This window comes from Notolepis coatsorum, assembly GCF_963971535.1.
Source record: "Notolepis coatsorum genome assembly, chromosome: 6".
Classification (NCBI taxonomy): Eukaryota; Metazoa; Chordata; class Actinopteri; order Aulopiformes; family Paralepididae; genus Notolepis; species Notolepis coatsorum.
In genome coordinates, this window is record NC_140170.1 from 139,348,990 (window position 1) to 139,366,818 (window position 17,829).

Genomic DNA, 17,829 nt, shown 5'->3' on the forward strand with positions numbered 1-17,829 from the left:
ACACACACACACACACACACACACACATGCACACATAGACATTTTCTAACTTGACAACATACACATTCTAAAATGTATTTCCTGTTGCAGTGTCTGTTAATACAGTTGCTGACAGAAAATAAAAAGCTGTTACCCTAGCAACGGAATAGCAACAGAATACTTCTGTAAAGGTCTATACACACACGCTAATTTCTCTCGATGGGCCCAGTCACTCTCCATAAATGCTTCAATTTCTCTCTCCCCACTTAAACATCTGCCCCTAAACTCCCATCCCTTGGCAAGAAGGCAACTTCACTGGTACCTATTCCTTTTTAAATGTGTTCACTTTAACTGTCCTTCTTACTTGAAACAGTCTCTGGAACCATATACATCACCATACCCGCTTAGACATTCACAACATCCCTATTTTACTGTTCCCAGAAGAATATTTTCTGAAGCTGGACGAAGGTCATTCCATTACAAAGCTCCATCTGACTGGAACAACCTTCTTCTTTCTCTCAGATCTGTTACCTCTCTTGGCCGCTTCAAGACTTCACTGTATTCACATCTCGAAACTACCTGTTCATGCTTTTAACACTGCTTGTACATACGTTTATTTCTGACTTTGAGTCAGATAGGTCATTGTACTGTACACTTGACTTCTTTGTTTAAAATGAGTTGGTGAATGGGGGTGTGGGTGGGAGAGGGTGAGCAAGCTACAGTAACTGTATCTGTACATGTGTGTATTGTGTATTGTGTACTTGTACTGTATGTAATGTTTTACGTTTGTGCATAGGACTCCCTCTAAAATGAGATGCTGCATCTCAAGGGGCTATCCTTTCAATAAATTCTGACCAAATTCTGACCCTTTGGTGTGGACTTTCCTGTTTCTACCCTCACACCACACACACACACACACGCACACGCACACGCACACGCACAAGCACTAGGGATGGGTACCGAATTCGGTACTTTTGAGGTACCGAACCGAAACACGTCGGTACTACCGAGTATTGATTCAAGTGAGATACCAAAAAAATAAAAAAAAATTACCTTTTTTCTTTTCATGTCAACGTTCACACGCACAATATATGCTTACCTAGGATTTGACTTGATTCAACAACAAAGCAGTCGGAGCAATGGCAAGCCGAAAACTGTCGAAATTGTAGTTATTTGAAGTTTGGATTTTTATTTTTCACGACTGAGGTAGGTAAATTTAATTTCTTGAGACTAAAGTACCAAAAAAAGGTACTGTTGGGTACCGGTATCGATTCACAGGTACCGGTACCGTATCGGTTCAAATGTGAAAGGTACCCATCCCTAACACGCACGCACACACACACACACACACACACACACACACACACACACACACACACACACACACACACACACACACACACACACACACACACACACACACACACACACACACACACACACACACACACACACACACACACACACACACACACACACACACACACACACTCCTTCTCTCCACTAATTCCTACCATTTCATCCGTCTCGGTATTTACTAATTTAGCTTGACCCTGTTTTCCCCCTCTCATCCTGTTCTCCTCCTGCTCTTCCCTTGAAGAGGGGAATGGAGAAGGGAGCGGGATGTGCGGGGCCCAGTGGTGGCTGGGTCATTACGGCTGGCTGGACGCCCCCTGTCCCATGGTGCCAGTGTTGGGAACATTATGCTGATTGGTTTTCTCAGCGGTGCTGCCTCGCCTGCGCCCTGCTCCACTTTGAAGTGGCACGTGTGCAGCGCTGGGGTGGCAGAGGAGAGGAGGGACGGAGAGAGGAGCAGCTGAGAGGAGAGGAGAGGAGCTGGTGAGAGAAGAGGAAAAGAGATGGGGGGGGAGAGAGGTGGAGCTGAGAGGAGATGATGAGAGAAGAGGAAAAGAGATGGGGGGAGAGGAAAGGAGGGCCGGAGAGAGGAGGAGCTGAACAGAGAGGAGAGGAGATGGTGAGAGAAGAGGAAAAGAGATGGGGGGAGAGAGGAGGAGCTGAACAGAGAGGAGAGGAGATGGTGAGAGAAGAGGAAAAGAGATGGGGGGAGAGAGGAGGAGCTGAACAGAGAGGAGAGGAGATGGTGAGAGAAGAGGAAAAGAGATGGGGGAGAGAGGAGGAGCTGAGAGGAGAGGAGATGGTGAGAGGAGAGGAAAATAGATGGGGGGAGAGAGGAGGAGCTGAACAGAGAGGAGAGGAGATGGTGAGAGAAGAGGAAAAGAGATGTGGGGGAGAGGAAAGGAGGGCCGGAGAGAGGAGGAGCTGAACAGAGAGGAGATGAGATGGTGAGAGAAGAGGAAAAGAGATGGGGGATGAGAGGAGAGGAGAAGGGGGGAGGAGAGGAGATGGGCGATAGAGAGAGGAAATGAGAAGATGAGAACAGGTGTACAGTATATGGATGGAGGAGAGAGCAGAGGGGAGGAGTTGATCGAAGAGAAGGGAGGAGAGGAGAAGAGGTGTTGAGAGGAGAGGAGAAGAGAGGAAATAATACAAGAGGAGAGAGGGAGAGGAAAGTAGAGGAGATGAGAAGCGAGTGGTTTAGAGGAGAGGGAAGGGGAAGAGAGATGGATGAGAGGAGGGGTGGAGCGAGGGAGGAGCAGAGATGGAGACATGAAGACAAAATAAGATGAAATGAAGATGCAGCTAGACAGGGATAGGGACAAGCAGCAGGGACTAACATAGGACATGTAAGGGTAGGGGTAACAACATCTACTTCAGCTGGCAGTGCTTGGTGACAGGCAGCAGGGAATATCTAGAGAGCATATAAGGTTAGGGTTTACAACATCTCCTTCAGGCTTGGGGACAGGCAGCAGGGAATATGGCTGCTGTTGTTGCTAGGCGACTATTGAAAACCCATCAGAAGCGTGGGGCTCTGTTGATAAAAGTTTAAATATTTTCAGCTTCTACGTAGTGCTCAGCACTCTGAACACCAAAAGCTTTGCGCTGTCGGGAACACGCACAGTATTGCACCATTTCTATTGAAATGAATGACATAAAGAAGTCGAATGCCTGCCTAATGAATAGGTAATGAGGAACTATGTTAGCAAATGGTTTATTAACCATCATCTACTCTATGTTTAGGAACAAATAATAGTTAACTAACTAACTAACTAACTAGCTAACGGTTAGCCTTCGGGAGAGGTGTTAGTTGGACAATGCCTAGGCTAACCGGCACTGTCCGCTTCCATTCATTGTTCTAAGCTAGGCTAACGTGCAGCCAGATAGCTTTCTACTGAACGCAGAGATGGTACAATGGTTTTTCCCATGTGCAACTTTGCAGACAATTTCCTCAAGAACCATGGTTTGGTGACATTTTCTATGCAATGGAACATGGCTGGTTAGACATCAGGTGTAGATAATGAATGAGGGTATTGTTAACAAGTTGGTATTCTCCTCTTTCCAGCAATGTGTATAGAGGAAGCATATATGAGTATAGTTCATACAACAGTTGCATGCTCCCAAAGTGAATAATTTTATTACCACAACAATGTGACATTTTGACAGAGAAGAGGGAGTTTAAAGGGGAGATGAAGCGTTAAAGGGGCTATGCACTGCTATTCCTAGCACTATTTGGGCAACTTTACACAATTCCTGTTAGTCTATTGAAGACATTTGTACGTTTTTTTTCAAAAAAATTCATTGTTTTATATTTCTAATCAAGTACTCGAAACCATCATTTTTCAGCCTCAAGAAATCAGGCTGTTATGGCCTGGCTCCGCCCATAAGCACTTTGAGTGACAGTCAGACCACAGTCTGCACTGGTAGAGGGAGGGAGGGAGGGGGGGGAAGAGAGAGAGAGTTCAGTTCAGTTCAGAGTTTTTATTTGCCACATGGAATAATACAATCATAGTTTCTTCATTAAAAAATCATAAATAGTCATTCCATGGACAAAAGGAGCAGGAAGAAGAATAAATCTTATAGTTATATAGTTACCTGCCCCTTATTCCTAAACTAACATGTATTTTCTTAATGGTCGGCGTATAACCTTATTTACACAAATAATCATTTATACCATGAGAGAGAGAGAGAGAGAGAGAGAGAGAGAGAGAGAGAGAAGCCCCTCCCTCTCTCGTCCTTTTTTTCTTTCTATCACTCTCCCGTTCGGAGGTGTGTGTCGCGCGGACCTCCGTGCGGCAGGTCCCCCCCCCCCCCAAGTGCCCCCTCTCTCTCCCTCCCTCCTTCTCTCTTCCTTTCTCTCCTTTCTCTCCCACTCGGCTCTCGCTGATGAGACGGGGCAACTTTTTTCTTTTCTTTCTTTCAATCTCCCGTGTGGCGCGCGGCCGGCAGGTACCCCCCCCCCCCCCAAGTGCCCCCTCTCTCTCCCTCCCTCCTTCTCTCTTCATTTCTCTCCTTTCTCTCCCACTCGGCTCTCGCTGATGAGACGGGGCAACTTTTTTCTTTTCTTTCTTTCAATCTCCCGTGTGGCGCGCGGCCGGCAGGTACCCCCCCCCCAAGTGCCCCCTCTCTCTCCCTCCCTCCCTCTCTCTTCCTTTCTCTCGGCTCCCTCTCGGCTCTCTCTTCCTCTCGGCCCCGCAGCCCCACTCGCTGTCTAGTCTAGGTAGAATGGGGGTGGGCATTAGCTCCAACCACAGAGCCAATCGCATCACTGTGCGCCTAATGACGTGACTCAGGACTTCAAATCAAAATGACCCGATTTACTAGAGCACGAGAGGGGCTGGGCTGAATCGGAGCAATCCGCCAATATGGTATTTAGACCCTAAAACACATTGATACGAACTCCTATTACTATAATACAATGCTAGAGACTGAAAAATGACATTTATAATGCATGGGACCTTTAAACAATATGAGCCTAGTTTGTTTGTTGTGTACCTTGGGTAAGACATGGTCCTATAATCAAATGTGAAATCCTGCTTATTTGTCTGAAAACTCAAATGTAATTTCCCCGTTTTTGCCATGGGCGCCGCCATTTTAGATTTAGCTGGATGGTGACGTCATGGTGATGGTTTGGGCTGGGTCCCGGTTTATAGTGCTGGTTAAATAGCTACGTAAATATGGAGTGTCGTGAAAGTCAGTCAGTAAATTGTCAACCAAATGTAACGTTACCTACAGAAAAAATATATATTATATAATTATACTTGTAGTTGTATCTGCAAGACTCCCCCCCCCCCCCCCCCCCCCCCCCCCACACACACACCCACAGTCTGAGTCAGAGCGATAGTTCAACTTGACTAACAGGGTGAAGTAGGTATCAGTTTCCTTTTTTTCCTCCCTCAATAATACAATAATATTATGTTATTTATGTACGTTATCATTATGTAAACAAATGCACATATGGATTGTTTGCTGCAACGTTTCTGAATGAATTGAAGCATTAATAAATAAGCAGATAATTAAATTATGTCCATAACATTTGTGTTTTTAATTAGTATAGCCTAAATAAATATGAATTCAAGAAGTTAAATACTGAATTAACGACAGGCTGAAATTTAAAACAAATAAAAAAAACAATTAGCCTATTTAATTGGCTAAACACTGTGCGTAAAATATAGGCTAAGCGGTATGGCTATAGCCTTCTAAAACAGGCTATAACTCGTTTTGGCTTCTTGAGTTCACATTTCTTTGGTTTGCAGTGGTGCATCTGCGGGCCAATGTTCCGAGACATATTACATTTTATTTGTTAGGCTATTTGAATACACCAGCCCTAAATGGTGGATTCAAATAGCCTAACGATTATACAAATATAGGCTAAAAACTGCGTAAAAGTGCGATGTTTTTTATGCTGCGCTGTGACAGCACTCCATCGTGACAGCCAGCTGAAGCGTGTGGGAGCAAAATCGAGACACATAATCGATTGCAAATAGGTGGCCCACGTTCTCATCTATGCCCGTGAATATTTTCACGCGAATCGGAAGCACGGTGCGCCCGTGGCACACTTTACCGTTTCGGTGAGTTTTTTTACACGCTGTCGGCTTGCCTTTTCTAAGCATTTTCGGGGCTAGAAGTAATTGAGTAAAAGTTGCGGGACACCCAGATGTACCCACGGTAGAAAGCTTGCATGGATCCCATAATAGGCTCATTTAATACAGCATTCTTTAAATCACGTTCACCTGTTACTTGCCCTTCTGCTCTACGGGAGGTTTCTGTCCTTGACTCCTCGCCTTAGGACACCTGCGTTACCGTTTGACTGTATTTTCTCTATAGATATATATTGTTTTATTTGTAAGATATATATTTACTGTTGACCTGATAGTGTTTTATTGTTTTATTGTTCGCCCGTATATGCTCCTTGTATCGCCGCTGCTTACAGTGCGCATTGGAACAAAGACAAAGTTATACCGTTAGTTTTGTATACAGCCGAGCCACTCAACACATATTGAACGGAGAAAAAGATAACCGTTAGTTGGAGAATAAAAGTGAGGAGAGAGAGGTGTTTTGCTAATGTTAGTGCCGTTATTAGTTGGAAACGGTGTTGTGCTGCCTGTTGCCAAGGGAGAGGAGGAATACCATACTCCTGCATCGATCTGCCGACGGCGACGGGCAGGGGATAACGAGACAGAATAGACCTTTAGACTGAGTTTGGTTGAGGCTGAACTCATATAGCAACCAACAGACTTTAGGTGATAGCCTAATCTATACCTTTCTGTTGAACTAATTCTAATTATTAATCTGGACCTTCAGAACATGCAGTATTATTAATTTGCTCAAATGTCGTGGCCTCACACAGTGCCAACTGCAGGTCTCGCCATCTCAGGTGCCAACTGCAGGTCTCGCCATCTCAAAGATGACAGAGCATATGCAGCATCCCCCTGTTGGGGTTGCTCAATGCTGTAAAATATTACATACATGTGTTTTTATGAATAACGATATTTGAGGAGCCTAATAATATTGCTACGGCGTGCAATTCTCTGAGGTGGGAGGCTCCGCCTCCGGGCGAAACCATCTCCGTGACGTCAGCAACAAAATGGCGGCGCCCATCTTGATTTATGCTACATAAATGGACATAACAAATAGTTTTTTCTTAGAAACGCCTTATTTTTATAACGTGGTTTTTTTCTGTGGTTTATCTAAATACTAATTTGATGCTATGACTATGTTTATATCGCTATGCTTCATCTCCCCTTTAAGGAGAGGAGGAAGAACAGTATAAGAAGTAATATGAGGAGAATGAGAAGGAGGAAAAGGTACCACCAGTCCGTGAATTTTTGAATAGGAAATGTGGTTGTTGACAGCTATCCAGCTATCCAGTGCTAAAATAACCATGCATTCTTTATAGCAGTGGTTCCTAACCTTGAGGGTGTTCCGGGATGACCCCAAGATGACTCCAACAAAATGATTATTCTTAAAACGTCCCCATTATTTTCAACCTTGAGGGTTGTTCCAGGATGACCCCAGGATGACCCCAGGATGACCCCAACATAATTATTTTCCCATTCAGAAGACACACAATTATAAAATGTATAATAATTACTATTTTCATAGTTTTCACAGTGTTCACATAAATTATATCTCCCTTCATACAGTACAGTAAAGACAGTTAGGGAATTCTGGACAAAATCATATATAACATAACATAACATAACAATAAAACTATTCTAAGATCATAGTCCCTGGGACAATAACATGCCAGATGGGGTTCCATAGCCTAATGCATATCAATGTAGAGGTCCTTGATACAAAAAAGGCTGAGATACACTGCTTCACAGGAAACTGTCCAGCACTGAAATGCCTCTGTGCTTATTCAATGAGCTGTCCAGTGCTGAAATACACATGTATTCTTTATCATGCGCTGTCCAGTTCTGAAAGGTGTTTTTCTTTATAGGGCACTGTTTAGTATGTATTGTTAACATGGTTCTCTCCAGGGCTGAAACACCCATGTGTTCTTTACAAGGAGCTGCCCAGTGCTAGAGCAGCTATCACTGACAATATATCCATAGTTAGGTTATATAACTGAAACGCACATCATGATGTACCTTTTCATTATTGGAGACTTCACACAAACAACCATACAACAGACCAACATAATTCAATGATATATGTAAAGAAATGCAAAAATAACTATCATTGTCATAGTGGCAACTTTTTATTATTTCTTTGAACTCTAATTCAGTGTCCTCCGATGATATCACTCAAACTCATTAACTCTCAATAGCTGTCAAACTAAATTAACATGTGCGGAACTGCTTTTTGATATGTGTGACATTATATGCTAAATAAATCGGCATTGTTTTTCTGTGAAGTGCCCGTTTAAGACCTGTGTGCTTTCTGACAGCTGAAAAGAAAACACACTTATAATTTCTGTGGACAATGCAACAATGAAGAAAGTCATGCAGCCAGAACACAGTAAACATCCTTAAGGGCTGCATCTCAAATCCAGCAGGTTCTGAATGGCTTTCACAGGCTCCAGGGACATAAATCATTTACATTCACACTGGAATGCCACCCAGAGAGATGCTGCATGTTGAACTGTAAACCTGCCATGCAGTCATGAATATTTCTGAGAATACCAAGTAGGCTTATTTCTGAATTGTGCAGTTAGAGAAGACCTCACGTCACCCTCCATCACCAGGGAGATATGGTCAGTCACCATCTTGGTTCTTAATACTATATGCACAAATGGCTAAACCGTTGACAATGGAGCTGTGCTGTTGATCTTTGATGATTCAGTAGTGCAGGTTCTTTCCCGACTGAACAATCTACCTACAAAATCTGAGCCAAATCAGATAGGAAATGCATGACTCTTTGACCTCTTTTCATATTGCATGACAGACAGACAGAGAGACAGACAGACTGACACACACACCACACACACAGCTTTGTGGTCTGGGCTTGAACTTTCCATAAATGTGTCTCCATAAATCCACTTTGTTAGATCCAGCACTGAATTCATCTTGTGATTATTATAAATGTTTCGACGACAACAACAACAACAACAAGTCAACAACTATTAGCGTTAGATATTTCCTGGTTCGCGTGATTCCGGACGTGATGTCAAACGAATGCCACACGCTCAGCCTAGTGTGACTTACGTATGACGAAAGCACGTAAGGGCTTGCACTAAAAAAAACCATAAAAATGCATTGGAGGTCTCGACAGGCCCAGTCACTCTCCATAAATGCATATATTTTTCTCTCCCCACTTCTGATATGGTTAGTTAGTTAGTTAGTTAGTTAGTTAGTTAGTTAGTTAGTTAGTTAGTTAGTTAGTTAGTTAGTTAGTTAGTTAGTTAGTTAGTTAGTTAGTTAGTTAGTTAGTTAGTTAGTTAGTTAGTTAGTTAACTATTATTTGTTCCTAAACATAGAGTAGATGATGGTTAATAAACCATTTGCTAACATAGTTCCTCATTACCTCATTCCCGACAGCACAAAGCTTTTGGTGTTCAGAGTGCTGAGCACTACGTAGAAGCTGAAAATGTTAAAACTTTTATCAACAGAGCCCCACGCTTCTGATGGGTTTTCAATAGTCGCCTAGCAACAACAGCAGCCACATCTGCCCCTAAACTCCCATTCCTTTGGTGTGGACTTTCCTCCTGTTTCTACCCTCACACCATACACACACACACACACACACACACACACACACACACACACACACACACACACACACACACACACACACACACACACACACACACACACACACACACACACACACACACACACTCCTTCTCCCTCTCTCTCCACTAATTCCTACCATTTCATCTGTCTCGGTATTTACTAATTTAGCTTGACCCTGTTTTCCCCCTCTCATCCTGTTCTCCTCCTGCTCTTCCTTTGAAGAGGGGAATGGAGAAGGGAGCGGGATGTGCGGGGCCCAGTGGTGGCTGGGTCGTTACGGCTGGCAGGACTAAAAAATGCCAACACATGAATGAACAAGAAGACTGAGGGGCGATCGGCACGCAGCCAGAGAGAAGTCGCCCATGGAGTGTCAGACAGTGATTCTGAGATTAATTCCAGAACAAAATTAGATGCTGCGGCTGATTGGACTATGATATTCAGAGGCAGGATTTTTTAAATTATTATTATATTTATCATACATCATCATAATTTTCTAAAAGATTTATGTAAATATTTTTTTTTATAAAATCGTCTGTGGCAGGGAGGGCAATGCACAAATCGCCATAATCAGTCACACAGTAACAGTCACACAGTTACATAGACTTACATGCATTCTGTAACACTAACCTTAACCATCACACTACAATAGCTTGTTAAACAAAATCAGGATGTCAAAAATGTTCCTCACATTTTAACCATTCACACACAGACGGCGGTGGCAACCATGCAAGGTGCCAACCTGCTCATTGGGAGCAATTAGGGTTTAAGTGTCTTGCTCAAGGACACTTCGACACGCTGTGCGGGAGGAGCGGGAATCGAACCGAGAACCTCCGGATCACCAGATGACTGCTCTACCTCCCGAGCCACTGTCGCCCCCATAATACCACCTTGTGCTTCACTTACTCACTCATCCTCATCCTCAACATTGCTCATAGGACAGCAGCAAGGTCCATCCTCTTCATTCTGTCTTTATCCATCTTCTCTGTGGTCCCCCAGCTCTGTTGGTGCTGTTGGAGTTCTTTCTCTATTGTTATTTCGGGCCTCCCTTCCCTTTTTTACCCTCTGGGGTCCAGTGTAATGGGACTCTTGGGATTGCTTCCATTCTGAGCACATGGCCAATCCAGGTCCACCTGCCCTCTTTGAGTATGCAGTGTATGTCATCTTGCCTTGTTGATTTTCGGAAGGTTATTGTTGGAGATGGATTTTGACCCGAATATATGTGTGTGTGTGTGTGTGTGTGTGTGTGTGTGTGTGTGTGTGTGTGTGTGTGTGTGTGTGTGTGTGTGTGTGTGTGTGTGTGTGTGTGTGTGTGTGTGTGTGTGTGTGTGTGTGTGTGTGTGTGTGTGTGTAGGTGTGTGTGTAGGTGTGTGTGTGTGTGTGTGTGTGTGTGTGTAACGGTACACAAAAACCATGGTTCGGTACGTACCTCGTTTTTGAAGTCACGGTTCATGGTTCATTCCGGTACAGTGGATGAAAGTTTGCAGAACGTGGCTTTCAATGTTCCACTCGAGGGTGACGTACTGTAGTGTGCAGTTACTGTTAAGTAGGGCTGTCAACGAATATTCAAATTAATAACCAAAAAAATAATAAAAAATACATTAGATTGTAAAATGAATATTAGATTGTGAAAAATCTGGTCTTCTAGGTAGGCAGGTCGTTTACATTCGCCATACTATGAGGCTATGCTAAATTACAGGTAATCTCTCAGTGGTGTGCGTGGGCTGAATGAACGATTGCACAAGTTATATTTTGGGAGGGGGGGGGGGGGCTTTTTAAATTAACGTAATGTATTCGTTCGGTACACAGCGCAAACTGAACTGAAGGTCCCGTACTGAACCGGTTCAGTACGAACATGTGTACCTTTTAGTTTTCAGTACTGGGAGTCTTTTAGACTGCATTGCTCCCTTGGCAATCAGAAGCAGAGCCATGTTATTTGCCCTCCTCTCTATGACACATTTACAGGAGTTTGTCTCGGTGATGATGCTACAAAGACATAAACCATGTACAAAGTTGTACAGTATAGTACAAATTACACATGGTACAATGGTGCAAGTCTCCCGGCTGAGATCCGCTCTGCCACATCCTTGGACTCTTTTAAGACAGCCCTGAAAAACCTGTTCAAGAAGGCCTCTAGTCGTCTCCCTGTCCATCATTGTTACTATTCTTTTTCTGATTATGTTTTTATTTTATTTTTGTTGCTTTGTAAAGGGTCCTTGGTTTTCATAAATCCAAGCTATTATTATTATAGTTGTATTATTAATGACAGCAGGCTTAGTATACTATTATGTATCACTGTCATTCTTTTAGTTCAAGTTTCTTTTATTTGTCATAATGTTAACACAAGGTCAATGGTACAATGAAACGTGTTTGACGAGAGAACAGGTCAGCTCAGCAGTAGGAGCACAAGAACCATTTGAGCACTAGTCATATAAAGGTATACGATAAAAAGTAAATAAACATGGAATAAAATAAGCAAAAGATATAACACTATATACATACTGTACATGTAAAAGAGGATTTGTATGTAAAAGTGACTAGCGTATACAACAGTATTGCACATTGGGTATGTATGGTAACAGGGAGAACAGTCTGCGTGCTGGGTGGATGTGGTCCTGTATCGTCTGCCAAGTAGTAACAGGGAGAACAGTCTGCATGCTGGGTGGCTGTGGTCCTGTATCGTCTGCCAGGTAGTAACAGGGAGAACAGTCTGCATGCTGGGTGGCTGTGGTCCTGTATCGTCTGCCAGGTAGTAACAGGGAGAACAGTCTGCGTGCTGGGTGGCTGTGGTCCTGTATCATCTGCCAGGTAGTAACAGGGAGAACAGTCTGCATGCTGGGTGGCTGTGGTCCTGTATCGTCTGCCAGGTAGTAACAGGGAGAACAGTCTGCATGCTGGGTGGCTGTGGTCCTGTATCGTCTGCCAGGTAGTAACAGGGAGAACAGTCTGCGTGCTGGGTGGCTGTGGTCCTGTATCGTCTGCCAGGTAGTAACAGGGAGAACAGTCTGCATGCTGGGTGGCTGTGGTCCTGTATCGTCTGCCAGGTAGTAACAGGGAGAACAGTCTGCATGCTGGGTGGCTGTGGTCCTGTATCGTCTGCCAGGTAGTAACAGGGAGAACAGTCTGCATGCTGGGTGGCTGTGGTCCTGTATTGTCTGCCAGGTAGTAACAGGGAGAACAGTCTGCGTGCTGGCTCGCTGTGGTCCTGTATCGTCTGCCAGGTAGTAACAGGGAGAACAGTCTGCATGCTGGGTGGCTGTGGTCCTGTATCGTATGCCAGGTAGTAACAGGGAGAACAGTCTGCGTGCTGGGTCGCTGTGGTCCTGTATCGTATGCCAGGTAGTAACAGGGAGAACAGTCTGCGTGCTGGGTGGCTGTGGTACTGTATCGTCTGCCAGGTAGTAACAGGGAGAACAGTCTGCGTGCTGGGTGGCTGTGGTCCTGTATCGTCTGCCAGGTAGTAACAGGGAGAACAAAGGCTGTGGTCCTTGAAGATGCTGTGGGCTGTTCGCAGGCACCACTGATGAAATAAATAGCTGGCTATTATGAACAGTACATGTACAACAATAGACTGTGCGCATGCTTATCTTTCTCATTCAAAGTTTTCATTCTATTGTTTTCTTTCCTCTTTTCTCTTTCTCTCTCTCTCGTCCCAGTGGTGGTGTTGTACGTGCAGGGCATCGGAACCAAGGAATGGAGAGAGGTGAGTGGAGATGATTTGTACGTCCCATTCTTCAGGCTGTCCCATTGAAATTGCCGCCGTGGGCATATCTGAAACTCTTCATTTATTTCGTTCATTTCTTTTTTCTTGATTCAGCTGCTGGATGTAGAGGTCCGCGGTCAGGACTCATTGTGAGGTTGATAGAACGGGCGAGTCACCTGGTACTCCACTTCACCATGGTGCCGTAGGAAGTTTGCCCATTCACGCTCAATATACCGTGCAGCCGTTTTGATGAATGGGGCTCTCTCAGTTGTTCCACACAGTCACAGTCCAGTCCAGAGTAGGTCAAATGTTGCGTAGCGGCACTTCAAAACATTATGAATAGCAAAGGTGCAGGACTGCTCACATGGAAAAGGATTACACAAATCAGTTAATGGACTGATTGACAATTGTAGCTGCCAATGAGGAATAGGCTTTTCCCTGAAAGCTTCCCTGATTGTCTTGAAGCCCAAGCCATGCTTAAACCTTCATACGGCATGACTCAGTATTGGGGCTGTGGTGGCTACTGAAACTCTCACATTACCCTACTCATCGGTACAACTTAGTTATATATATTTTTTGGTCAGAATCCAAACAAAATGTTAATCAGAAAAAGTTACAAGTATAATATTGAAGTTTTCACTTCAAGAACTACCGTAACAGCCATCTCTCTCTCTCTCTCTCTCTCTCTCTCTCTCTCTCTCTCTCTCTCTCTCTCTCTCTCTCTCTCTCTCTCTCTCTCTCTCTCTCTCTCTCTCTCTCTCTGTAAATGATTGGAGTAGTTATTCCAGTCAGTGGTTCATGCCTTTCCTGGTTAAATGATATGTTCCAGAGCCTAGGCGTGCAGGTGCTGAATGCCCTGTGACAGTCACAGTGGTCCTTGGTGTTTACATTTGCAAACATAATTTAATTGGAAAAGGAAAATCTATCATTGAAGCATGAACAGACAAACGTACAGGCATCTGAAAGATGGAAAATAAATGACAACATGGTGATGTTTGAGATCAGAACATAGTGTTTAGTTTAGTAAATGTATAGAATATCTCTCTCTCTCTCTCTCTCTCTCTCTCTCTCTCTCTCTCTCTCTCTCTCTCTCTCTCTCTCATTGCGTCAGTGCTATCAAAGGAACTTTTCCTCCTCGGTGGGGGTTACACACATCCCAGCGAGGCTCAATCAGTCTCTCGGGGTGCGAGTGCCTACAGCAGAACCTACACACTCAGAGACACACATCCACACACAGAGACATGCACACACACACACACACACACACACACACACACACACACACACACACACACACACACACACACACGCACACACACACACACACACACACACACACACACACACACACACACACACACACACACACACACACACACACACACACACACACACACACACACACACGTACACACAAACACACAGACAGACATATGCATGCGCATATACACACACACACACACACACACACACTTAGGGGCCACAAAATTGCGGGTTGCAGTTGTAAACAAACATGGAACATCGAGAAGCTGTAAACATGTTATGTGACCAACACTTCTATCAACACTCAACGTAGTTGACAGAAGGACTAAAATACGCGATTTGACCGAGAAACACTTGAGTGTGCTCTATGGTGATTGGTATAGTGTGTGTGTGTGTGTGTGTGTGTGTGTGTGTGTGTGTGTGTGTGTGTGTGTGTGTGTGTGTGTGTGTGTGTGTGTGTGTGCGCGCACATCTTTCCTGGAAAATTGCAAACACATTTCTGGATGTGATTCACACATTTAGAATATTAGTGTGAATTAACTCAGTATGGGGTCCCCTGCTAGAAAGACCTGATATCGACATAGTTGTCAGTCTAGAAAGCTGTGATTCTTTGCTAGGGATCTTCTCCTACTCTTCCTTTGTGCTTTCTCTCCTATACACCTGTTCCCCTTGTCTTTTGTTCAAATGTACAGACGTACTGTATTGTTCTCATGCTTGATTATCCTGCTATTGTTCTATTGAGTAAATTCAACACATTTCTCAATGCTATTACTCTCTGTCTTTCCACTCTCTAATCCAGTGGTTCCCAAAGTCGGGGTCGCGACCCAAAGGTGGGCCGCGAGCAGCCACGGGTGGGCCGCGAGATGATTTAATTTTTTTCTTTTTCTTTTTTTTCTTTTTTTTGTCAGGCCACTGAACTTAGAAGCAGGCCAGGACAGTGTTTCTAGTTGTATTCTAAAATTCTATTCTATTGTATTCTAAAATGTGACTATATGGTTTTATATTAACTTAATAAATAAACAAAAACGAAAAATCTACTTATTTCAACGAACATTTCAAACTAAATAACAGATTATGCACATAAAACGCTGAAAACAACCGAAGCAACAATAGTATTTTAATGAGGCTATTATTATTATCATTATTATTTTGCAACAAGTTAGCCCTCTCATAAATAGCACATATAAATGAATAACTAACTTGAACTAACTTAATAGGATTGAAGTGATATTTGGCTTAAAAAATCGGTCGCCTGGCAAAAAAAATAAAAATAAAAAGCCAGACGATGTGCATTGGGCCGCGGCTCTCTGACGCCTTATTTTCTGGGCCCCGGCCTGAAAAGTTTGGGAACCCCTGCTCTAATCCACATCACTTAGTCAACCAGCTTGACTGACAGCCATTGACTGAAGCAGAAGCATATACCTCTAAAGCCTCAAATAGGCTATATTTCAAGAGTGAATAGCAGTAATCTTATCACAGATTTAGGAATTCTCAGACTTGTAAATGTATCCACAAATATAATAGTATATAATGCCATATACTTGTTGTTTCTGAAAGATAAAAAACTTCATGTGGCCACATTCCCAATCATTATTTCCCTCACAGCTTCTCCAACAGCAGATAAACATGCTCTGTTAAAAAAGTTCACAGTCAGAAACAAATCAGCCCCATGGATAGATAGTAGCTTAAGGATTTTAATGAATGAGAGAGACATAGCCAAAAAAGCATCAGTGTGTTCCAGTTCTGCAGATGACAGACAAAAGTACCGTTCCTTACGTAATCAAGTCACAAAGTTAAATAAGGTGAGAAAAAGGGAATATTTTAAACAATGGTTATATGATGTGAGAAATGATGGTAAAAATCTATGGAATGTTTTAAATCAAATTATGGGTAGAAAATCCAATGTCTGTACACCTTTTGTTGAGTCATATGGAATTGTCCTAACCAAACCATGTGATATTGCCAACCATTTTAATGATTTTTATGTAAGTAAGATATCTCAGCTCAGGCAGGGAATGCACATCTCAAACAATACAAAATCAAATGACATAATTAAGAATATCATAATGAAAGATAAAGGGTGTAAATTTGATTTTAAACAGGTTGAGGTTAGTGATATTGAAAGGTTACTCCAGGCTCTACCTGACAGCAAGTTAGCTGGCACAGACAACTTGGATAGTAAATTATTGAGAATTACTGCTACGATCATAGCAAGTCCAGTGTGTCATATTATTAATAGATGTATACAAGTGGGACTATGTCCAAAGAGATGGAAGGAGGCTAAGGTTACTCCTTTACCCAAAGACTCAAAATCAGTTTTTAATGAGGGCTACTCCAGACCTATAAGCATTTTACCAGTTTTAAGCAAAATCATGGAAAAGTGTGTTTTTGCACAAATCCAAGAATATTTTCAGTTTAACAGTCTGGCTACAGAGTCTCAACATGCATACAGATCTGGTCACTCCACATCGACTGCTCTAGTTCAGATGACTGACGACTGGCTCAGAGCTATTGACAACTCCATGATAGTGGGAGCTGTGTTTTTAGATTTCAGTGCTGCATTTGATGTGCTTGACCATTCGCTCTTGATTGATAAACTTAAATGTTATGGTTTTAATCCCCTGGCTTTGATGTGGATGCAGAGTTATCTGTCCTCCAGATCTCAGCAGGTTTATTTGAATGGCAGCCTATCTAGTAGTAGAAGTTTGGAGTGTGGTGTTCCACAGGGGAGCTCCCTAGGGCCTCTGCTCTACTCAGTGTTCACCAATGACCTACCGTGGGCTACTAAGAATGCCAAATTGGTCCAATATGCAGATGATTCCACCTTGTATTATGCTTCTCCATCAAATGGTATGCTTAATGAAGTCCTGAGCAGAGAACTTAATGATGTGAATGATTGGATAGTAGCTAACAGGCTTGTACTGAACATCTCTAAGACAAAAAGCATGGTGTTTGGATCGAGGCATGGGTTGTCTTGTAACCCAAAGCTTATTTTAAATTCATGTAACTCCATCGTTAAGCAAGTTGAAAGCATTAAGCTCCTGGGAGTGACACTGGATAGTACTCTATCTTGGTCAAACCACATCACTAACATTGTCTCAAAGATGGGAAGAGCTGTAGGCATTGTTAGAAAATGTGCTTCTTTTGTTGATCGTCCTCTTCTACGTCAGATTATTCAGAGTCTAGTCCTGTGTCATGTTGATTATTGTTCGGTGATCTGGTCATCTGCCACCAAAGGTGAGATCAGGAGACTACAGGTAGTCCAGAACAGGGCAGCACGGTTGGCTTTGGGTTGCTCACTAAGGTCCAATGTCAACCGTATGCATGCTGGTCTCTCCTGGCTCACAGTTG

General features: G+C 43.2%; 1 protein-coding gene across 1 annotated transcript in view; it reads left to right on the forward strand.

The window, feature by feature from the left end:
- LOC311229678 (copine-9-like) overlaps positions 1-17,829 on the forward strand; it is a gene marked incomplete at both ends in the record, with an annotated part of 679,647 nt that overhangs the window by 131,076 nt on the left and 530,742 nt on the right. Inside the window, one exon of the mRNA XM_084315753.1 lies at positions 13,169-13,215. Within this exon, the coding sequence (XP_084171879.1) occupies positions 13,169-13,215 (47 nt within the window). The remainder of the gene's footprint in view (positions 1-13,168; positions 13,216-17,829) is intronic.